At 47.7% G+C, this 23,976-nt stretch overlaps 1 protein-coding gene across 2 annotated transcripts in view; it reads left to right on the forward strand.

Moving 5' to 3' along the window:
• The window catches only part of Eya2 (EYA transcriptional coactivator and phosphatase 2), a 207,859-nt gene that overhangs the window by 122,805 nt on the left and 61,078 nt on the right, over positions 1–23,976 (forward strand). For both annotated transcript variants that reach the window (XM_045157600.1, XM_045157599.1), the window contains exons 6-9: positions 4,858–4,925; positions 6,844–7,021; positions 14,032–14,174; positions 21,999–22,082. In XM_045157600.1, coding sequence (XP_045013535.1) covers positions 4,858–4,925; positions 6,844–7,021; positions 14,032–14,174; positions 21,999–22,082 — 473 coding nt within the window. The remainder of the gene's footprint in view (positions 1–4,857; positions 4,926–6,843; positions 7,022–14,031; positions 14,175–21,998; positions 22,083–23,976) is intronic.

Consider the following 23,976-nt stretch of genomic DNA (forward strand, 5'->3'; position numbering starts at 1 on the left):
ACTATGTAGTCTCAGGGTGGCCTCGAACTCATGGAGATCCTCCTACCTCTGCCTCCTGAGTGCTGGGATTAAAGACGTGCGCCACCACGCCCAGCCCTCCTTTCATTTTTAATGCATGGTAAAATATGTCCACATAAGACAAAGAATTTCTTAATATTTTATTTATTTATTTGCAAGCAAAGAGAGAGAGAATGGGTGTGCCAGGGCCTCTTGCCACTGCAAATGGACTCCAGATGCATGCACTACTTTGTATATCTGGATTTACTTGGTTACTAGGGAATTGAACCCATGTCGTTAGGCTGTGCAGCTAAACGCCTTAACCACTAAGCCATCTCTCCAGCCCCAAAGAATTATTTTTAAATGAACTTCTTTATAATTTAGTCTCAGCAAATGTTTGTAGACTTATATACCTATAAACCTAGGATCACGCAAAAAAAATTTTCAGGTAAGAAGGGGTCTCAAGTGGAAAAAGTTAAAGACACCCTGCTCCAAGAGACTTCCATATCCCCTGCAAACCCCAAATCCAGGCTTCATCCCCGGTTTGCAGAAGCATCCTGGCCACTCTGCCACATTCCGGTATGTCTCCTGGCACTGCCTCAGGGCAGATCTGACCTGGGCTGGTTTTCTGCTCTGCAGCCCCTCTCACTCCGAGCCCACATTATGCCCAGACTCCTGCTACAGAGATGCTGGGTGGCAGAAAGTGCTGCTTGGGAATGTGGATTATTTTACAACCCCTTAAACAGGCTTTCTGCTACCTGTGAATGAGGCCATTGTGACATTTAGTGAAGGGCTGATTGAACCCAGATGGGGGCTGGGGGCAGCACAAGCGAGGAGGCCGCAGGTCTGGGGCGAGGAAGGACCACAGTGCGGGCAGGGCTGCTCAGCTCATCCGCACCCTGTTGGTCTCTAAGCTAGAAGGCAGTCTGAGTGGTCACACAGCCTTGTATTCGCCTGGGCACCGCTCAAGTTGGTTTCACTGTGTGGCTCAGGCTGACCTTGAACTTGTATTGAGCCTCCTGCTTCAGCCTCCCAAGGGCTGAAATCACTGGTATGCTGCACCATGCCTGGCTCCAATGTGGTATTTTAAAAATACTTGGTTTATTTATTTGAGAGAGAGAGAGAAAGAGGCAGATAGAGACAGAAAGAAAGGGCACGCCAGGGCCTCCACTGCAAATGAACTCCAGACACATGCACCACCTAGTGTATCTGTCTTCACCTAGGTACCGGGGAATCAAACCTGGGTCCTTAGTCTTTGTAGGCAAGTGCCTTAACCACTGAGCCATCTTTCCAACCCTCCAAAGTTTTTTTTTTTAATATTTTATTTATTTATTTATTTTATTTATTTGATAGAGAAAAACAGGTAGAGAGTAAGAGAGAGAGAGAGAATGGGCATGCTAGGGCCTCCAGCCACTACAAACGAACTCCAAATGCACGTGCCTCCTTGTGCATCTGACTTATGTGGGTCCTGGGGAATTGAACCTGGGTCTTTTGGATTTGCAGGCAAATGCCTTAACCGCTAAGCCATCTTCTCCAGTCCCAATGTGGTTTTCAATGCATAAAAAATAAAACACTGGGGGCTAGGGAGACATTACAGTTGGTAAAATGCTTGCTGTATAAGCATGAGGACCTGAGTTTGATCCTCAGAACCCAGGTTTTAAACAAAAACGGCCAGACACTGGGCTGGGAGGTGGTTCAGTGGCTGAAGTGTTTGTAGCGCAAGCATGATGCCCTGAGTTTGAGTCCCCAGGACCTACTTGAACCCAGTCACAGTGTCTATAACCCCAGCATGCCTATGAGACAGGAGACAAGAGACTCCCAGAAGCTCACAGTTCCGTTAGCTGTACCATGTGCTGATCACACACTCCAGAGAGGGCTGTGCTCTTTCAGGTCTTCGTCTCATAGAGTGCTTGGCAGGAGCCTAAGAAACCACCTTAGCTCTGTTTTACAGATGGGACAACTGACGTTTAGAAAGGTTGGAAGGTTGTCCACAGTCTTGAGGGCCAAACCATCCATTACACATGAGCTCTGTTGACTTCCGTCCCCTTCCAAGCACCAAGATCCAGAAGACAGCAGCCAGCTCTTTTTTCTTTCTTAATCATGTGCTTGTGTGTTGGGTTTGGGTGAGCGCACGCGTGGCGGTCAGAGCACCTCCTTGGGTGTAGATTCTGGCCGTCCGTCCACCTTGTTTGAAGCTGGGTATCTTGGTCATTATCCCTGCACGCTCCAGGCTAGCTGGCACGTGACTTCTGGATCTTCCTTCCTCCGTCTCCCAGTGAACTGTGCCGCCGCGTGCAGGCTGGGGTGAAGGACGTGGGCACCATGCCCTGGCTGGACAGCCGCTCCAAGCTCTCACCCAGCTGCAGGGAAATTAGGCCTAACCACCTCGGGGCCCAGCAGCCCCACTCCCGGGGCTGTATCTTGGGAAACAGGCATCCAGGCCCACAGGAACAGGTGCTCACAACCCCAGGGGCCCCAGGGTTGTAACTGACAGGCACCTGACGGGGTTGTGGTGAGGGGGGCTCCCATTTGATAACTGTGTAAAACCCTGGGAAATCTTGGAGCTTACAGAAACCAATGCGACCTCTGTCAGGCTAGTATGGGTCTGCTGCGGTTGCATGTTGTATAAGGGCTTGTATGTTGAACACTTGGTCCCCACGGTGGTGAATTTTAGAGGGGTGAGGGGCCTGGCAGGAGGCGGTCATGGGTACTCCGCTCTCAAAAAAGGTATTGAGGTCATTCTTGTGGGGACTCATGTAGTTCCCCTGAGAGGTTTATAAAAGATCATAGCCACCCCCTGCCCATCCTCTGGCTTCTTGTCTGGCAATATAATCTCTCACTCCTGGATGGGCTCCTGCCATGACGCCCCAGGCTGATCATGGCCTTGCAAAATGATGAGCTCAACAAACCTCTTTTACTTATAATGTTAACCTGCCTCTGGTGCTTTGCCATAGAAATTTAAAAAGAAAAAAATCAGGGCCGGCGAGATGGCTTAGCCATTAAGGCACTTGCCTGCAAAGCCAAAGGACCCAGGTTCAATTCCCCAGAACCCATGTAAGCTGCATACACAAGGTGGCACATGCATCTGGAGTTCGTTTGCAGTGGCTGGAGGCCCTGGAGCACCAATTTTCTCTGTAGATCTGCCCCCCCCCTCTCTCTCTCTAATAAGTAGAATTTTTTAATTTAAAAGGGGGCTGGAGAGATGGCTTAGTGGTTAAGCACTTGCCTGTGAAGCCTAAGGATCCCAATTTGAGTCTCAATTCCCCAGGACCCTCGTTAGCCAGATGCACAAGCTGGTGCATGCATCTGGAGTTCGTTTGCAGTGGCTAGAGGCCCTGGTGTACTCATTCTCTCACTCTCTCTCTCTCCCTCTCTCCCTCCCTCTTTATCTCTCTCAAATAAATAAATAATATATATTTTTTTTTTAAAAAAAAAAAGGACTGAGGCCTTTTGGTCCGGGGGCCCATCCTCTTGCCTGTGGTTCCTTTACTGACCTCTTCCATTGGAGGCCACTGGGCCCATTCCAGCCCTACATGAAAAGCAGCCCTAGACCCTAGAAACTTCTTGTTTGCATGGGTCTTGGTTGATCTGAGTTGCCATCCGTGACCACTCAGCAGTATGTGTGTGTGCACGTGGGCGTGCACGCATGTTTGCTTATGTGTTTGTGCATATGTGTGCCCATGCGTGAGTTTAGAAACTGGCATCCCCATTATGGCCATCAGTAAAAACTGTCACTTCATTCATGTTTGTTTTTTTCAAGGCAAGGTCCCATTCTGGAACTCACCCAGTAGTCCCAAGACTGGCCTTAAACTCACAGCGATCCTCCTACCTCAGTCTCCCAAGTGCAGGGACTAAGGGCACGGCCCTGTGTCATTTTCTTACCTGCCCTCCTTTTACAAAAGAGGTGTATGGATCCAGCTTAGTCTCCCCCACCCCTCCACCAAGGCTGACCCACTTACTCCCCCACTGCTGGAGAAACGCGAGGCAGCCTGACACCGAAACGATCCTAAGAACAGAGCGGGAGAACTTGTCCCACCTGCTTCCAAAATCTGACATAAGCTCCCAGAGTGGAGACAGGGTGGAATTGGTGTGACACCGATTAATCAGTGGAACAGAATAGAGAGTCCAGAAATAAGCCCCGACACTCACGGCCCATTAGCTTTTGGCAAAGATCCCAAGTGATTCAATGAGGAAAGAACTGGCTTTTTAGACTGTAGCTGGAACAGTGATGTGCACACTCCGAGGACTCGGGCCCTGCAGGAAGATGAACAAATTGGTTCGTTCACCTAAGGGGGAAAGCTCATGCTATAGAGAGATCCACGATGGAAAACAGTGAAACATTACAACTGCTGCTTTTCAAGGCACCATTAAGAAACTGAAAAGACAAGCTGTAGATGAGGAGGTAATTTACAAACGACAAATCTACTCTGGGACTCATATCTGGAATATATAAAGAGCTTTTACAACCCAATAACAAGAGGACAGATTTAACTTGGAAAAAAAAAAACTTATCACCAGCACTTGGGAGGGAGAGGTGGGAGGATCGCCGTGAGTTCGAGGCCACCCTGAGACTCCAGTGAATCCCTGGTCAGCCTGGGCTAGAGTGAGTCCCTACCTCGATGCCCCCCCCCCAAAAAAAAACAAAACTGATCAAAGGATTTTTTTTTTAGATGGAGCATAGAGAAGGGGGCTGGTCTGGAACGTGTGGGCTCAAGTGGTCCTCCCATGTTATCTTCCTCACTTATTAAGAGAGATTTGGCCTCACCCCTCAGAACTCGGCAACCACACCTGCCTGCTGCTTCTCCTCATTGCCCCATTCTGACTTGTGGGAAGCCTAACCTGTCCCTCTGCCCTCTGCAGGTGCAGCTGGGCTCTATCAAGGTGCAAACGGATTGAGCAACGCCGCTGGATTCGGAAGTGTGCACCAGGTACCCGTGGTTCCCCGCCAGTCCTCTTCTGAATCCTTTTTCTAAATGTTTCCTTTAACTCAGGACATGCAGGGAACACCCCCCCACACACACACACACACACACAGCACCCATCAGAAACCTGGCTTCTTTGTGCCTGGGTTTGGACCCTCCAAGGGCCTGGTCATGGAGAAGTTTCAAGATGTCATATCCGATATTGACCTGACCCCAGGGCTGTTGAATGTGGACTGTGTGAGGTCAGTGTTGCATACTTTCACAAGACCACAGGCCTCTCCACATGTCCTGCACCTCCTGCAGCCCAGGGCCCCTGGACAGGTGAATCTTGCCTACTGTAGGGGGGGTCTCTTGATTTCCCTTAGAGTCAAAAATTAAAGCCCTGTGTGGTGGTACCTGCCCTTAATCCCAGACTTAGGAGGCAGAGGTAGGAGGATTGCCGTGAGTTCGAGGCCACCCTGAGACTCCATAGTGAATTCTAGGTCAGCCTGAGCTAGAGTGAGACCCTACCTCAAAAAAAAAAAAAAAATTAACCTGCTATGGTCTACAAAAATTAAATTGAGAGCCAGGCGTGGTGGCCCACACCTTTAATCCCAGCACTCGGGAGGCAGAGGTAGGAGAATTGCCATGAGTTCAAGGCCACCCTGAGACTCCATAGTGAATTTCAGATCAGCCTGGGCTAAAGTGAGACCCTACGTCGAAAAACCAAAAAAAAAAAAAAAAAAAAAAAAATTAAATCAACCTGTCAAAAAATATAGAGGAACTCTGAGCTCTAACTTACACATCTTTCCTTCCTGTGAATGTGGAACCGCTTCAAAAGAGAAGGTTAGGGTGTTTGTAACTTATTTACTTACAAGGGATGCTCCATTTCTTCTTTAGCAAGCCCAGATTTGAAAAATCCCCCCCAAAAAAAAATTTTAAGTGTTTTTGTATATTTCCAATGAACTATATCCATGGACACACACTTGTATTTGAAATGGAGTTTTTTAGGTGCGATCTGTAAGTCCACGCATCTGTCCATTTCCCCATAAGAACTCATCAGAAACGCAAGCTTGACTCCCCAGAAATTCTGACTCTGTAGAAACAAGCCGGGCAGAACCTTCCTTGGGTTCCTTGTGGGACGAAGCTCAGGCTGCTGATGGGGGAGGGGGCTGGATGTTGGAGATGGTGATGGCTCTTGGGGAGAGGCAGCTGGCCTCTTGAAATAATGCCTGATCAGAGCTGATTGACATCTGCTAACTTGAGGTCCATAACTTCCCATGGAATGTTCCAGACCCTTCATATTTTCAAGAGCTGCTATGTTTTTAACTTCTTCCCTAGACTGTTCCCTGCCCTCCTAGATATGTGTCTTTTCCGTGTTCACGCAATATTTGTTGAGTGACTGTGTACCAGCTCTGGGGATACCACTGTGACCAAGAGAGATTGTTAAGGCCGCAGCCCTGTCCTTCAGGGTCACCCCCTGGCTGACCTCCAGCTGCCAGTATGGCATCCCTGAAAGAAAAATCTTAATATGCTAAAGGCGCATGGGCCTGGGTCTTTGTGGGTTTTTTTTTTTTTTTTCCTTCTAGAAGTGCCAGGGAGTTCTGCACCCTGGAAGCTGCTCGTTGATCATGATAGAGGCAAGCCTGGCATGGGATCTCACAACTCAGCCCTACCCAGAGCAGTTCATTTCCTATGACAGCCAACACAGGGCTGCTACATGCCCACCTTGCCCTCTCACCTTCAATGTCTCCCTCCCCTTCTCTCCTCCTGTCTCCTCTGCCTTCCACACATCCCTCTGGCCCTTCTAACAAAACCCAAATGGTGACAGGCCTGGCCATGGGGGACTGCTAATTCTAATGAGAGATAGACAGACCCGGAGACTGGGTGGCCTGAACCCAGCCCCGCTGCGCCTCCTTGCTCATGTCTGCGGTTTTCTCCACAGGATTATCCCTCCTACCCCGGCTTCCCTCAGAGCCAGTTCCCTCAGTATTACAGCTCATCCTACAGCCCTCCCTACGTCCCAGCCGGAAGCATCTGCCCTTCACCCCTCTCCACGTCCACCTACGTCCTGCAAGAGGCCTCGCACAGTGTCCCCAACCAGAGCTCAGAGTCCCTAGCCGGTACGTACTGTCGCGTAGTCGCCCTGGTGATCCTGCGCAGCTGCGGTCTGAGCGCCCCTAGAAAGAGGGGGTGTGAACACAGGTTCTCACGAGATGGTTTGCCCAAGGTTAACACAGGTTATCACTCAAGTGGGTTCGCCCCCTGCTTTCTTCTCTCTCTCACTGTAATTGCATCCATGTTTTAAAATAGAAAACTTTAAGGCTGGAAAGATTGCTTAATGGTTAAGGCACTTGCTTGCAAACCTGATGGTCCAAGTTTGAAACCCAATACTCACTTAAAGCCAGATGCACAAAGTGATGCATGAATCTGGAGTTTGTTTGCAGTGCCAAAAGGCCCTCATGTGCCTATTCTCTCTTTTTCTCTCTCTCTTTCCCCCCTCCACCCTAATTGAAAATATATGTATATTTGTGTGTATGTTTTTTTGAGGTAGGGTCTCACTCTAACCCAGGCTGACCTAGGTTCACTAGGTAGTCTCAGGGTAGCCTTGAACTCATGGCGATCTACCTGCCTCTGCCTCCCAAGTGCTGGGATTAAAGGCATGCACTATCATGCCTGGCAATAAATATATTTTTTAAAAAATAAAAATACGCCGGGCGTTGTGGCGCATGCCTTTAATCCCAGCACTCGGGAGGCAGAGGTAGGAGGATCTCTGAGAGTTCGAGGCCACCCTGAGACTACATAGTGAATTCCAGGTCAGCCTGAGCCAGAGTGAGACCCTACCTCGAAAAACCAAAAAATAAATAAATAAATAAGTAAATAAATAAAAATAGGACTGGAGAGATGGGTTAGCGGTTAAGGCATTTGCCTGAAAAACCAAAGAATTCCAGTTCGATTCTCCAGGACCCATGTAAGCCAAATGCACAAGGGGGCTCATGCGTCTGGAGTTCATTTGCAGTGGCTGGAGGCCCTGGTGTGCCCATTCTCTCCTCTCTCCCTCTCTCTCTCTCTCTCTCTCAAATAAATAAATAAAAATAGGAAACTTTACCCAAAATCCTCATTTGTAGCTTTACATTTTTTTTAAGATTTATTTTTATTTATTTGTTTATTAGAGAATCGAAGCTGGGTCCTTAGACTTTACAGACATGCACCTTAACTGCTAGGCCATCTTTCCAGCCCCATTTCTAGTTTTTCCAAAAGAAAAAAAAAAAAAAAACTTTCCATCTGGCTACCTTCTCAAAATCAATGTTTGGTCAAAAGTAAGTATGGGGGATGGAGAGGTGGCTCAGCAGTTAAAGGTACTTGTTTTCAAAGCCTGTCAGCCAGAGTTCAGTTCCCTAGCATCCATGTAAAGCCAAATGCAAATGACCCATGCAACTGTGGTCTCAATAAGCCTAGGACACTGGGAGGTGGAGCCAGGAGAATCTCATCTAGTTTAATGCTTTGTGCCTTCTGGCGGTTTGTCTACAGTGGCAGGAGACCCTGTCTCAAAAGCGGTGAAGCAGGGGCTGGAGAGATGGCTCAATGGTTAAAGGCACTTACTGCAAATCCTGACAGCCTGAGTTCAACTCCCCAGTACCCACATAAATCCAGATGCACAAAGTGGTTCATTGCATTTGGAATTCATGTGCAGTGGCAAGTGGCCCAGGCACACCCATCTATTCTCTCTCTCTCTCTCTTTCTCTCTCCAAATAAATAAGATTTTTTTAACTTCACTTTTATTTATTTATTTATTTGTTTGAGAGAGAGAAAGAGGCAGAGAGAGGGAGAGAGAGGATGGGTGCGCCAGGGCCTCTAGCCACTGCAAACGAACTCCAGACACGTGTGCCCCCTTGTGCATCTGGCTTACATGGGTCATGGGGAATCAAACCAAGGTCCTTTGGTTTTGCAGGCAAATGCCTTAAACTGCTAAGCCATTTCTCCAGCCCAAGTAATTTTTTGTTTGTTTGTTTGTTTGTTTTTGTTTTTCGAGGTAGGGTCTCACTGTGGCCCAGGCTGACCTGGAATTCACTATGTTGTCTCAGGGTGGCCTCAAACTCACAGTGATCCTCCTACCTCTGCCTCCCGAGTGCTGGGATTAAAGGCATGCGCCACCACGTCTGACCAAATAAAATACTTTCAAACAGCTGAATCACAGAAATCTCGACGTTGTCCTCTGACCTCCACACCTGTGCCGTAGCTCGTATGCCGTACAATACACACCACACACACATAATAAACGAATAAATAGAAATTTAGAACTTTGTCTGCCCTATTTCAAAATGACATCCAGCATTCTACATCTAACCAACTGACCTCAAATTCGTTTCCTGCTTGACCCATGTGGACTGTGGAGGTGGTGAACCGTGGTTCAAAAGGAAGGGAAACGGTCCCACCCACCCATCCACTGTGTGCCCAGCGCACACCTCTTACCGTGTCTTTCTGCCCTGGTGTGCCCATTCTCACTCTTCTCTCTCCCTTTTTCTGTCTCTGATAAATAAATAAATCTTTGACAAAAAAAAAAAAAAAAAAAGCCGGGCATGGTGGCGGAAACCTTTAATCCCAGCACTCGGGAGGCAGAGGTATGAGGATTGCCATGAGTTTGAGGCCACCCTGAGACTACAAAGTGAATTCCAGGTCAGCCTGGACTAGAGTGAAACCCTACCTTGGAAAAAAAAAAAACAACAAAAAACAGAATGTGGCCATAATAAAGCAGTGTCCAAGTCCAGGTAGAGATCATTGAGCTTTGGTGTTCGGGTTTTTTTGTTGTTGTTGTTTGTTTGTTTTCTTTATTTGAAACAACATAGGCTGGTCTGATCTCAAACTTGCAATCCTCCTGCCTCAGTGTCCTAAGTTTTGGAATTATAGGTTTACCCACCATTGAGTTTTGTTGTTTTTGGTTTTGTGTTATTGTTTTGTTTGGATGTTTGTAGACAGGGACTCATGTAGCCCAAGCTGGCCGCGAACTCCTAATCTTTATGCCTCCACCTTCCAAGTGCTGGGATTACAGATGTGAGCCACCATGCCCAGCTGCCCTTTGGTCCTCTTTTTCTAAGACCTTTTAATGTTTTCAGGTTCTCATGAATGCCAAGCCAGCCTGATAATGACTGGCCATTCACTAACAAGTATCCTTGGTTAGTGATTAGCAAAGCAGCAATAGGGACACACACACACTTTTGCTCCTGAGGCACTGGGTCTGGCTACTGATCCAGACACGTATGCCATCGCTTCTTGCCTTTTTGGCTAAGATAAGTGCAGACCTATATGACGCCTCCATGGGACAGCTCCCCATCCTTGGTTTGCAGATACATGTTGACAACCTGGTCAAACATTTTTATTTATTTATTTTCAAACACAGAGAGAAAGTGAAAGAGAAACAGAGAGAGAGAATGGGCACACCAGGGCTTCTTGTGGCTGCAAATGAACTCCAGATGATGGCCACTTTGTGCATCTGGCTTTATGTGGATACTGAGGAATCAAACCCAGACCATCAGGCATTGCAAGCAAGCACCTTAACCACTGAGCCATCTCTCCAGCCCCCAGGCATTTTCAAGTTAACTTTTAAGACATGTCAAGAGTGACTGATTTGGTCTTTGTGGTCTCCCTCCAGGGTACCTAGGAATGCCTAGTTCTTGTCTTACAGCCTCTGGAACTGTGAGAAATAAACTTGCATTGTTTAAACCACCCAATTCATGGTATTTTTATTATAGCAACCCAAACTCAGACTGCATGGTTACAAAACAACTTGCAGCTTCTCCCAAGATTCAAACTAAGACTTTTTTTTTTTTTAATTATTTATTTGAGAGCGACAGACACAGAGAGAAAGACAGATAAGGGAGAGAGAGAGAATGGGCGCGCCAGGGCTTCCAGCCTCTGCAAACGAACTCCAGACGCGTGCGCCCCCTTGTGCATCTGGCTAACGTGGGACCTGGGGAACCGAGCCTCGAACCGGGGTCCTTAGGCTTCACAGGCAAGCGCTTAACCGCTAAGCCATCTCTCCAGCCCCTAAGACTTTTTTTTAAGTAGTAGAGATTGAACCCAGGACCTTGGTCATGCTAGACAAGCACTCTACCCCTGAGCCACACCCCCAGCCCTCTTTGCATTATTGTCAGATAGATTCTCGCTGAGTTATCCACACTAGCCTTGACAACTCCTGCCGCAGCTTTCGGAGCTGCTGTAATGACAGCCTTCCGCCACCAGGCCCAGCTAAAATATTTGCTCTAAACACTTCTATTAAGCATCGGAGTTTAGAAGAAATTCTCCCTTGTTTTTCAAAAAATATTTTATTTATTCATTTGAGAGAGAGAGAAAAGGAGTGCACCAGGGCCTCCAGCCACTGCAAACAAACTAGACGCATGTGCCACCTTGTGCAGCTGGCCTACATGGGTACTGGGGAATTGAACCTGGATCCTTAGGTTTCACAGGCAAGCACCGTAACCACTAAGCCATCTCTCCGGCCCCTGTTTTAAAAATATTTTAAATATGTATTTATTCAAGAGAAAGAAAAAGAGGCTGAGAGAGAGAGAGAGAGAGAGCATATCTCTTCTGAAGAAAGTCTCTGGTAGCTCGGTGTAGGGAGTCTTTGGAGTACATCCTGAAAATGCTGGTGAGCTGGAGACTGCCGGGCCATCTGGACAACTCTGAACCCCTCTTTTCTTATGGTGTCCTCAGTCTGCTAAGGAGCTTTAGAAATACTAAACAAAGTTGCCTCCCTTGGGTTTTGGAGGGAAATAGTTCTTCCAGGGTAGGAAAAAGAAATCAGTCCACTGCCAAGTACTTGCAGACAATGTCTGCCCACCTCCATCTCCGTGGCCCCAGAAACAGAGGGGCCAGGGGGGCTGCCAGACACATTCAGGAGCTAAAACAAGCAATTGCGAAGCGAGAAAATTGGGTGGGATGTTTGTCAGAGGTTCCACGCTGGTTCACAGGTCTGTCACTCTAATGACAAGAACAGGCCCAAATCTATGCATGTCCGTGGGCTGGTGTGAGGACGTGTGTGTGTGTGTGTGTGTGTGTGTGTGTGTGTGTGTGCAAGTAGATGCCAGAAGCTGGCTTTGGATGTCTTCCTAAGTCGCTCTGCACATCATTATTACTATTATTATTTTTCAAGGTTGGGTCTCGCTCTAGCTCAGGCTGACCTGGAACTCGATCTGTAGTCCCAGGGTGGCCTTGAACTCACAGCATTCCCCCTGCCTCTGCTTCCTGAGTGGTGGGATTAAAGTCATGCACCAAAATACCTCACATTATTTTTTAAGGGAGGGTGACAGGGTCAAATTTTGTCACAAATTTGTAATGTAGCAGGAGAGTTTAGATACCTCAGTAGCCACATATACTTATGTCCCTCTGGAGCGATTCACTTAGAACTATGTGTATTTTCTGTTACTATGATGCAATCCCCAAGTTTCAGCCAAGGAAAGGGGAATCTTATCTATTGAGAAGCAGTGATAAGAAATTACACTTCTCAAGTCAGGCGTGGTGGCACACGCCTTTAATCTGAGCCCTGTGAGTTCAAGGCCAGCCCAAGACTACATAGTAAATTCCAGATCAGCCTGGGCTAGAGGGAGACCCTAGCTTGAAAAAAAAACACACACAAAAAAAAAAAAAGAAAGAAATTAGACTTCTCCTCTGAAGCTGTTCAAAGAAGAACATGGAGACATGTTTTTAAAAGCAAAATGGTTTAAAAAAAAAAAAAAGAAAGAAAAGGAAGAGGAGGAGGAGGAAAGGAAGAGAAGGAAGAGGGAGGAGAAAGAAAAGGAGGAAGAAAGAAAGAATAACAAGAAAGAGGTTGACCTGGCTCTTGGTCCTGGAGGCCCGGGGGCATCAGCTCAGCTCTAGTGAGGGTCACATGACCAACACAGAAGTGTGACAGAAGTAACATCCCCTGACCCGACAGGAAGCCTGAGGTTGGAGTCCCAGTCTTTTCCAGACCATGCCCCCAATGGATCTAAGGACTTCTCACTAGGCCTCACCTTGCCAACATCCCCGCCACCATGAGCCATATCCAACCTGAGCAGCAGGTTGCTCGGCTCTGCGTGAGCACAGTGTTCTGGTCCTTCTGTTCTGGTGCTTCTCCGCTTCCAGGTATGCAGACCCGTCAACCCAGCGCTGCTCCTGGAGTTAGAGCTACACTCCTCCTCCCACCTCCCCAGATCTCTGCATAGATGTCCCCTTGCTCAGGAGGCCTTCCCTGACTGCCCCTTCCCCCATGGAACACACATTCCCATCTGACTGACACACTGCATATGGACTTTGCTATTTGCCTATCACCCCTCCCTTCCCACTAGAATTTTTTGTATTTTTGAGCGAGAGAAAGAAGCAGAGAGAGAGCATGGGTGAACCAGGATCTTCAGCCTGCTGTGAATGAACTCCAGACGTGTGCGCCCCCTTGTGGTGCATCGTGACATTGCGCACTTGCATCACTGCGTCTGGCTAGGTGGGACCTGGAGATTTGAACATGAGTTCTTAGGCTTCCCAGGCAAACACAGCAGACACTAACCAATCTCTCCAATCTCCACTCGAAACTTTTTTTGCGTGTATGTGTGTGCATGTTCACATGTCTGTGGGTACCTGTGTATTTGGAGGCCAGAGGTCTATGTTGGGTGTTTTCCTCAATTACTCTCCACCTTACTCTTTGAGACAAGGTCTCTCACTGAAGCCAGTGCTCACTGATTTGGCTAGACTAGCTGCCAGCAAGTCCCGGGGATCCCCTTATCTCCACCTCACCAATGCTGAGAAGTCAGGCACCTGTTGCCATGCTTAGCATTTTACATGGGTGTGGGGATCTGAACTAGGGTCCTTAGGCTTCAGCAACAAGTGCCTTAACCCACTGAGCCATCACCTACTAGGATCTTTAGTCCCATGCACACCAGGTCCCCCAGAGACTGCACAGAGCTCGCTTAGCAGACACTTGTTGGCTGGGTGCGGGGCTGTGAAGGTTAGGGATGGCAGCTGCGTGGCCATGTCTCTTCCTTGATGTTTTCCACCCAGCGCTGTCTTTTGGGGCCTCCCTCTTCAGAGGTGCAGGAGGCTGGTGTGATATGTCCTGGGAGGGGAAAAGCTCCTGACTTGTCCACCGTCCCCTTTCCCTTCCCAGGTGAGTACAGCACACACAACGGACCCTCCACACCGGCCAAAGAGGGAGACACAGAGCGGCCGCATCGCGCCTCCGACGGGAAGCTCCGGGGACGATCAAAGAGGGGCAGTGACTCCTCCCCAGCAGGGGACAATGAGATCGAGGTAACCAAAGGGCCTGTGTCTGATTGGTGTCTGTGAGCACTGCCTGAACCGTGGGTGGGGACAGAGTCTGTCCAAACACTCGGTCAGTTATGCTTTCTAAGGACTTGGAGCATCCTGACTCAAGGGGAAAGTATAAAGAGCCTTGGTGAGGAAGGACCGGCTGGGGAAGGAGGGCCATACAGTCAGTGTGGACTGTGTATCACATCTCAGGGGCATCAGAGTTGCCCACGGGACTGCCAGCCCCTCTCAGTGGTTTCGATTCAGTAGGTCCTATCCAGGCCAGAGAGAGCCAGGTGACAAGTCCCCATGGACTGCTGGCATTCCGGGTTGGAGCAATACCCTGACAGTCCCTGGTAAGGAAGACAATGGGAAGGCTTTGGGCGGGAGCACGGTTGTCAGGATACTGTGTAAAGCACAGGTACCCAGCTCTGTCCCAGACCAAGTGACAGTGGGTTGGGGTTAGCTTTCAAAGTCCTCTTTGTCTTCCTGAAGGTAGGCTCAAGTTGCCTCGCCTCTGTTCTGTGCTTCTGACATCTCTGTGGGAGGAAGAGGGTTCGAGCCCTGGGTGTAGGTCGGAATTACAAGCTGGGGGAACCATCATGCCCAAGCTGTACCCCAGAGCCACTCAGACTCCCTGGGCAGCAGCAACTCAGGCGTCTACCTTGTAAAGCACCTTCAACAGTTCCGAGCGGGCAGCCCTGCCGAGAAGCGCTGGTCAAAGGGATGGCTCGACGTTTGTCAGACGTGCAGATCTCTCCGCTAAACTGGCCTGTGGGGGATACACGGGCTTCACGAATGTCCAAGAGACCAGTGTCTACCCAGAGAGGAAAATGAGCAAATTCGAGGGCCACAGATACCCTCGCCGAGCTTGAGGATCTTGTACCAATCTTTGGTGGAAAAAAAAAAAAACATAAATCAGGGAACCTGCTGGAAGGGAAGAATGGGAAGAGGCTGAGGTGCCGAGCAGACCTACGGAACACAGAGAGCTATCGACATGTCCATCCTGCTGAAAAGCAGACTGGTTTATATCCAGACCCAAGGGATAGCATCCAGTAGGCATGGTGTACATTTGCCCCTTGATTGATGGCTCCTGGGGACGGAGGGCAGGGCAGACATGGACGCTCTTCTCAGAAGACTTGGGGGTACAAGATGGGGACCCGGGGCAGGAGTACCCACTACTAAACGCTTGGGACCCCACCTGCCTTAGAACACAGCTGCAGAGGTTTTTATATGACCATGACAGTGATCATGAAAGCTATTCCCCACACTCATGCCAGCTACCACCCACCTCCTTACCTACCCTAGAGCTCTGCCATGGAGCAGGCGTTCCCACTGCGCCCAAAGGACTGTCTTAGTCCAGGGCATTCTGTCTTTGCCTCCCTCAATCCCTACTTTTTTTCTTCGCAGAGGCCAGGGGTGTCCACTCTAGCCCAGGCAGACCTGGATCTCACTATGCAGTTTCAGAGTGGCCTCGAACTCACAGTAATCCTCCTGCATCCTCCTCGCAAGTGCTGGGTTAAAGGCATCTCTTACTCCTCTTTTTATAAGATGGGGAGTCTCACTATGTTGCCAAACTTCCGAGCTCAAGTGATCCTCCCACCTCGAACCACCCCCCCCCCGTAACAGGGACATTTGTGTCTGACTACATGCCCAGCCTGACCTGTGATCCTCCTGCCTCAGCCTCCCTAATGCTGGGGTACAGGTGAACACCACCTTGCCCAAGGTTTTCCTCAGTCTCAGAGCCAGCCCTCCTCCTTAAGCCAGGCGACACTCGCATTCGCTTCAACAGGTTGAGGCCTTTGCAGAAGATTTCTGTTGACTTTGCCGCCCACATTCCTGCGGTTTCCACGGCCTGAAGCTGCAGAGCTGCGCAAAACACAGAGAGCAACACGTCTGTGAATATTTCCTCCCGGAGACCACCTCAGTCACCTGCTGTGGCTTCTTCTGGGTGGGGACAGTGGGTGTGGATAGACTCTTTCAAGCGTCACTCAGGAGGGGGACCTGAGGGTCGAAGGTCAAAGGGTGATAATATTCTGGAAACATCTGCCTCTCAGCCCCAAAGTACCACTGGGTGAGAACAGCCCCAGAGGTGTGAGCCCCGCTCCGCTTCTGGGCTTAATGTCAGCAGAGCAGGCTAGCCGGGTCACACCTCTTAAGTCTTTGGCAGTTTTGTTAATGACGGAAGCCCAGGAGAGAGACCGTATGTGGAAGTGGAAAGGAGGGGTTTCTGAGCACGTACTTGTTAAGATCTTGGACTGCAGGTGCCAGAAACCGGCTTAAGTGAAAGAGCAGAATTTATTTTAGGGTTACAGAGACTCTCTTAGAGCTTAGGGCTGGCGGGGGAGAGGGGGCGCGCAGCAGATTATTAGCGAGATGATGGAACCTGCCAGGGGGTCCGGGACAAGTAAACACATTTGAGTCTCCCCTCCTGCATGCCACAAGGGAGCTGTAACTCCCAAAAGGGTGAGGCCTTTGCGACCCTCCTGCCCAGCACAGCTGTTCTGAGACCAACTAGCCATGCCCTGCTCTGGCCGGAGCCAGGTCCCCAGGGCAGCATCGGGTTCCCGTCCCTCTTCCTCTCAGGTCACATGGACTCCACATTTTAAATCCTTCCTGAAAAACAGCTCAGATGCATCTGTGTTAAACAGGAACCCACTCCAGCCCAAGTTTTGCCTGAGAATAGAGTCACCTGCACAATGTCGCCGGGAATCTAGGAATCTAGGCTGGGGGACAAAAGGCGAGAGGTCAGAGGGGATACAGTGGATAAATTAGTGGAGCCTTACAGGAAATTAGAAAATACTCACTGATTGTTTTAATTCTGTAATTAAAACTTCTTCAGTTGGATCCATCCTAAGTTTAGTTCAGATGAATAGAGATTTGACATATTTAAAACTCAGTAGACTAGGGCTGGAGAGATGACTTAGTGGTTAAGAACTTGCCTGTGAAGCCTAAGGACCCTGGTTCAAGGCTCGATTCCCCAGGACCCACGTTAGCCAGATTCACAAGGGGGCACACGCGTCTGGAGTTCGTCTGCAGTGGCTGGAGACCCTGGTGCGCCCATTCTCTCTCTGTCTCTCTCTCTCTCTGCCTCTTTCTCTCTGTGTCTGTCACTCTCAAATAAATAAATAAAAATGTTTAAATATTTTTAAAAAACTCATTAGACCTCCTCAAAAGCAATGGTTTTCAAACATTTTTTGACCATGACATGATAAGCATTTAATGTTTGAACCCAGCACATGAATACAATTGTGAACTCCGCTGAGCAAATACATTACACAGAGCAAAGCTTAGCTCTGTTAATTGTTCCAAAACCTCGACACTTGAGAACCTTTTTCATTCGAGATACTTCTCTTTGCTTAAAAGCATAGCAGATGCCACTGTGTCGATGTAGCTGTGGGTCCCCAAGGAGCTTTAAAAGGTGACTGGTTGCATAGGTGCTCAGGCTGCTCCTTCTTGGTAATGCCAAGGAAACAAAAATAGGAACAGGGCTGGAGAGATGGCTTAGCGGTTAAGCGCTCGCCTGTGAAGCCTAAGGATCCCGGTTCGAGGCTCGGTTCCCCAGGTCCCACGTTAGCCAGATGCACAAGGGGGCGCACGCGTCTGGAGTTCGTTTGCAGAGGCTGGAAGCCCTGGCACGCCCATTCTCTCTCTCTCTCCCTCTATCTGTCTTTCTCTCTGTGTCTCTCGCTCTAAAATAAAAACAAATAAAAAAATTAAACAAAAATAGGAACAATATGCTCCTCTGTTATTAAAAATAACTGTCACCAGAGAAGTGAGCAAAGTGAACATTATGAAAAATAAGGGCCAAAATAAATAAATGACATAAATGAGAAACAATTAAGGGGGAAAAAAAAACACAGAAAAGAACTTGGAAGAATTCTAATGAAAATTTATCCACAAAATAAGAAGTGGAAGCTATTTGGAAATAAATATTCAAAAGGAAAATAATAGCCATTAGAATCGTTTTTAAAAATTTATTTTAAAAATATTCTATTTACTTATTTAAGAGACCGACAGACAGATAAGCACTCAGTATAGGAGCACCAGGGCCTCTCGCCCCCACTGCAAATGAACTCTAGACACACGTGCCACTTTGTGCATCTGCCTTTATGTGGGTACTAGGGAAGTGAACACAAGCAGACAGGCTTTGCAAGCAAGTACTCTTAACCACTGAGTCAAGTCTCCTGCCCTGGAATCTTAAAATGACTACAAGAATAAAAAGTTTAGTAGATGGGTTGGAAGACAAAGTTTAAGAAATTTCTCAGGGGCTAGAGAGAAGGTTCAATGACTAAAGGTGCTTGCTTGCAAAGCCTAATAGCTCAGGTTCAGTTCCCGAGTACCCACGTAAAGCCAGATGCACAAAATAGCACTGGCATCTGGAGATTGTTTGCAGTGGTAGAAAGCCATGATGCACCCATTTTCTCCCTCCCTCTCATAAACAAATACATAAAATAGGGTTTAAAAAAGAAAACTTTCAGGGCTGGTGAATTGGCTTAGCGGTTAAGGTGTTTGCCTGTGAAGCCTAAGGACTCTGGTTCGATTCCCCAGGACCCACGTAAGCCACATGCACAAGGAGGTGCATGCATTTCGCATTCTTTTGCAGTGGCTGAAGGACCTGGCACACCATTCTTTCTCTCTCTCTCTCTCTCTCTCTCAAATAAATAAATTAAATTAATATTTTTTAAAAAAAAGAAAACTTTCAGAGCATATGTGAGAAACTGTATTTCATATAGAAAACATTTAAAATGACAAGTAATGTCAATCCAAAAGGCTTAATTTAACTATTGCAAATTTCAGAAAGACACAGTTACGAGAAAGGGGAGGGGAAGGAAGAGGAACTTGTTGAACCTGGACTCTAGAAAGTAATGGAGAGTTCTTTCAGAAATCCAGAGAACATTGTCCTGAAATTAGAACTCTGGACCCAGAAAAACCATGGAGAAAAATCTTCAATAGTCAATATGCAAGAATTCAGGAATTTCTCTCTATGCATCCATTCAGACAAAACAACTTAAGGATGTATTCAAGTAAAACAAGTCAGGGTCTGGGCATGGTGGCTCACACCTTTAATCCCAGCTCTCAGGAACCAGAAGTAGGAGGATTGCCATGGGTTCGAGGCCACCCTGAGACTACATAGTGAATTCCAGGCCATCTTGGGCTAGAGCAAGACCCTACCTCAAACAAAACAAAAACAAAAAAAAAGGTCAGAAAATCAAGAGAGACTTGGAATCCAGATCACAGGGATCCAACCCAGAGAGGCATGGGAGGGAAGTCTCGGCGGGGGGGCAGTTCAGTGGAGTGCCAGGGGCGAGGCTCACTGCAGCACTCTGTCCTGAAGATGCTGGTCTCTGATTCAGATGGTGTGGATAAATCTGAGATATTAATGAAGGCACAACACAGTAAACCAGAGAAAATCAAATCGATGAATACATTCCAACAGAATCAAAAGTCGTACCAAACAGCCAGGCGTGGTGGCACACTCCCTTAATCCCAGCACTCGGGAGGCAGTGGTAGAAGGATCACTGTGAGTTTGAGGCCAGCCTGAGAACACAGAGTGAGTTCCAGGTCAGCCTGGGCTAGAGCAAGAGAAAAAAAGGAAAAAGGGGGGAAAAAAAAAGTTATACCTACCAGTTATAATTCACATGTGAATACACTGAAATACAGCATTATTTAACTCAGAATGGGCATAAGGAGCGCTTATGACCTTGATGGTGGGTGCATTCTCCTTAAAGTGGATCGGGAACTGTCAGATCAGACGCATCCGTTACTTGGCTCCGTAGTGAATGAGGGTCACAAGATAATAGGGTCTTTATAGCTACCGGCATCGAAAATCAACACATCGACCAGGTGCAGAAGGCACTTATAGTGGTGAAACCAAACATGCAAACCAGTTAGCCCCCACTGACAAGGCAGAAGTTAAAGGTGGAGCTGGGCTGGGGAGATGGCTAAGTGGATAAAACCCTTGCCACTCAAGCCTCAGTAAACAAGTTCAATCCCAGTGCCCACACAAAACCTAGAAGCAGCGGTGTGCTCCTGTAATCCCGGAACGCTGATGGCAAGATGGGAGATGAAGACAAGAGAACTTCCTGGAAGCAAGAACCAACACCTGAAAGTTATCCTCTGACCTCCAACACATACGCCGTGGCACGTATGCATCCGCACTCATACACATCAGGGACACACCAAAACTAAATGGTTTTTTTTTTTTTTTTTTTTTTTTTTAAGTAAATGCTAGTAATTGTCAAGAGAGAAGACAGGGACAAGCTAGAGACACAGTCTCCCAACTCTTCCATATTTAGTTCACTCTCCAGGGTGAAACTGGAAACAAGGGTTCACATACATTAAAAGAAAGATTTGAGCTGGAGAGATGGCTTAGCGGTTAAGCACTTGCCTGTGAAGCCTAAGGACCCCGGTTTGAGGCTCGATTCCCCAGGACCCACATTAGCCACATGCACAAGGGGGCGCACGCGTCTGGAGTTCGTTTGCAGTGGCTGGAGGCCCTGGCGCGCCCATTCTCAATCTCTCTCTCTCTCTCTCCCTCTCTCTCTCTGTCTCTTTCTATGTCTCTCTGGTACTCTCAAAGAAAGAAAGAAAGAAAGAGAGAGAGAGAGAAAGATTTGGTGCTGGAGAGATGGCTTAGCGGTTAAGGTGTTTGCCTGAAAAGCCACAGAATCCCAGTTCAGCTCTCCAGGACCCACATAAGCCAGATGCACAAGGGGGCACATGTATCTGGAGTTCATGTGCAGTGGCTGGAGGCCCTGGTGTGCCCATTCTCTCCCTCCCTTTCTCTCTCTCAAATAAATAAATTATATTTTTTAAAAAAGGAAGATTTGAGCTGGAGAGATGGCTCAGTGCTTAAAGGTAATTGCTTGAAAAGCTTGACAGCCAGGGCTCAATTCCCTGGTACCCGTGTAAAGCCAGATGAGCAAAGTGACACGTGTCAAATTCGTTTGCAGTAGAACTAGGCTCTGGCACACCCATGCTCATTCTCTCTCTCTCTTTCTCTCCCCCCCTTGCAAATAAAGTAGTTCTTTTTTTCTTCAAATGGAAGATACGAACTAGAGAGATGGCTTAGCAGGTAAGGTGCTTGCCTGCAAAGCCTAAGGACCCAGGTTCGACTCCCCAGAACCCAGTTAAGCCAGATGCACAAGGTGGCACATGTGTCTGGAGTTAGTTTGTAATGGCTAGAAGCCCGGGCACACGCATTCTATCTCTCTATCTACCTGACTTTCTCTCTTTCTCTCTCTCGTAAAAAATAAACTCTAAATGGAAGATTCTAGAGAACTGTAGATCACCACAGCTACAGCCTCATCTTTTGGCCCAGTCAAAAGAAATTGTGGAGTTGTTGGCAAGCCCGTGAAGAAAGGTATTCATTCCTGTGTTACTTCGAATTGCAGAGGCAAACACCAGACTTGCTAAGTACAGAAATGGTTAGAAATGGTTGGGCTTCTGGTGAATTAAAATGGTAGTATTTAACATGGTCAAATGAGCTCTGTGGTTTTAATTGTTGTTTTTGGCTGGAATGCCTCCTTTTTTTTTTTTTTTTTTTTTTTTTTTTTTTTTTCCTTAGGTCTTTCTGTGTGGGCAAGAACTGACTCTGGGCTCTGGCATCTGTTGGGCTGGTCGGAGCCCAGACACTGACCACCACAGTGCTCACGGCACAGATGGGGTTGAGTGGAGATCCAGGACACAGCAGCGGGTCACCTGCTTTATAAGTTAAAGGCAATGTTTTTCATGACTTCTCCTCCTCCGAGGGGATCGATTTTTGCAGACGAAGTCAAATGTAAAGCAACCCCATTTCCCTTTCTCTTCCTCTCTCCATCACAGCGCGTGTTCGTGTGGGACTTGGATGAGACCATAATTATTTTTCACTCCTTGCTCACGGGGACTTTTGCATCCAGATATGGAAAGGTAAGACTGTATTTTGTCTTTCTCTTTTATTAGTATTTTATTTATTCAAGGTGACTTTTTGTCAGCTTGCATGCCCTGGGAATTGGGGGGGTGGTTTAAGAGGCAACGTGTCCAGCTGAAACCGCTCCTTTGGGTCAGCCTGGGGGCAAAAACACTTCCCTGTGGTGTGTGAAAATGTCATCAGTCTCCTGTCCGTTGTTGCCCATGTCTTTTTTTTTCCCCTCCCTAACATGTAACGCACTGGGCGTCTGTTTGGTAGGGTAAGACGCCTGTGGCCTTTCGCTGTCTCTTCTCTGGCAGGCTGGAGTAGGCTGAAGAGATGCCCACAGGGTAAATCACTTGTTGCACAAGCAACAGCACCTGTATTCGATCCCTAGGCCCAGAGTAAAGCACCCCAGCCACGGCAGTCCAGGCCTAGATCTCAGTGCTGGGGACAGAAGGCTCCTGGGGTCTTGCTGACTAGCTAGTCTAGCCAAATCAGTGAAAGACCCCATCTCAAAAGAAAAAAAATATGGAGAGATGGCTTAGCGGTTAAGGTACTTGCCTGCAAAGCCAAAGGACCCAGGTTCAATCCCCCAGGACCCATGTGAACCAGATGCACAAGGTGGCGCATGTGTCCGGAGTTCATTTGTAGTGACTAGAGGCCCTGGTGTGCTCTCTTTCTCTCAAATAAATAAAATATTTTTTATTTTATTTTATTTTTTATTTTTTTATGATTAACAACTTCCATGATTGTAAAGAATATCCCATGGTAATTCCCTCCCCCTCCCACTTTCCCCTTTGAAACTCCATTCTCCATCCTATCTCCTCCCCCTCTCAATCAGTCTGTCTTTTATTTTGATGTCATCATCTTTTCCTCCTTTTATGATGGTCTTGTGTAGGTAGTGTCAGGCACAGTGAGGTCATGGATATCCAGGCCATTTTGTGTCTGGAGGAGCATGTTATAAGGAGTCATACCCTTCCTTTGGCCTTATATTCTTTCTGCCACCTCTTCTGCAATGCACTCTGAGCCTGGGAAGGTGTGATAGAGATACTGCAGTGCTGAGCACTCCTCTGTCACTTCGTCTCAGCACCATGATGCCTTCTGAGTCATCCCAAGGTCACTGCCATCTGAAGAGAAAGTTCTCTAACAAAAAAAGGGAGAGTAGAATTAATATATGGGTATGAACCTGAAGAGAAGTGCTTACTGGGCAATTTGATGACCATAGTATATACTTTTAGCCAGACAGCAGCAGACGTTACACTGCTACAGCTCATGACTTACCCCTGTCTTAGGTTTTCAGTATCAGGGATGTATTCCCTCTCATGGAGCGGGCCTACAGTCCAATTAAGAGGGCAGTTGGTTTCCACCATGACAGACGTGCCACTATCGAACCCATTGGCTCATTTGTCCTGGCTGGCCAAATACCAGGCTTGCAGTGTCCACTGTTGGGTGTCTTCACTAGTGATTTCTCTCTCCCATTGAACTGCATGCAGCATGGTTTCTTCCAGCTTTCTGTCAGCTGGTCTACATGGAGGAGGTTATCAGCTCAGCTCCAACAGGATTTCTCAGTGACCTTGCAGCCCAAGTATATGGAGTCTTCAGCAATAGGGTCTTACCATCTATTTCTGGTGGGAAACCAAGGGCCTTGGCAATGGTCTGTAATGTTTTGGGGGCATCAGGGACCTCCCTGGCCAACAACTCACTGGAAGGTATCCCACCCCAGCACTGAAAATTTTCTAGCATCGGTCTACAGCTCCTGGGTGTTCCATTGTCCAAAAAAGCAGGTTTCCATATGATTTATTTATAGCCTCTTAGGTTTTTTTTTTTTGAAAGCTCATCCTTTTTTTTAAAAAAAAAATTTATTTTTGTTCATTATTTATTTATTTATTTGAGAGTGATAGAGAGAGAAAG

The sequence above is a fragment of the Jaculus jaculus genome, chromosome 8 (assembly GCF_020740685.1).
Source record: "Jaculus jaculus isolate mJacJac1 chromosome 8, mJacJac1.mat.Y.cur, whole genome shotgun sequence".
Classification (NCBI taxonomy): domain Eukaryota; kingdom Metazoa; phylum Chordata; class Mammalia; order Rodentia; family Dipodidae; genus Jaculus; species Jaculus jaculus.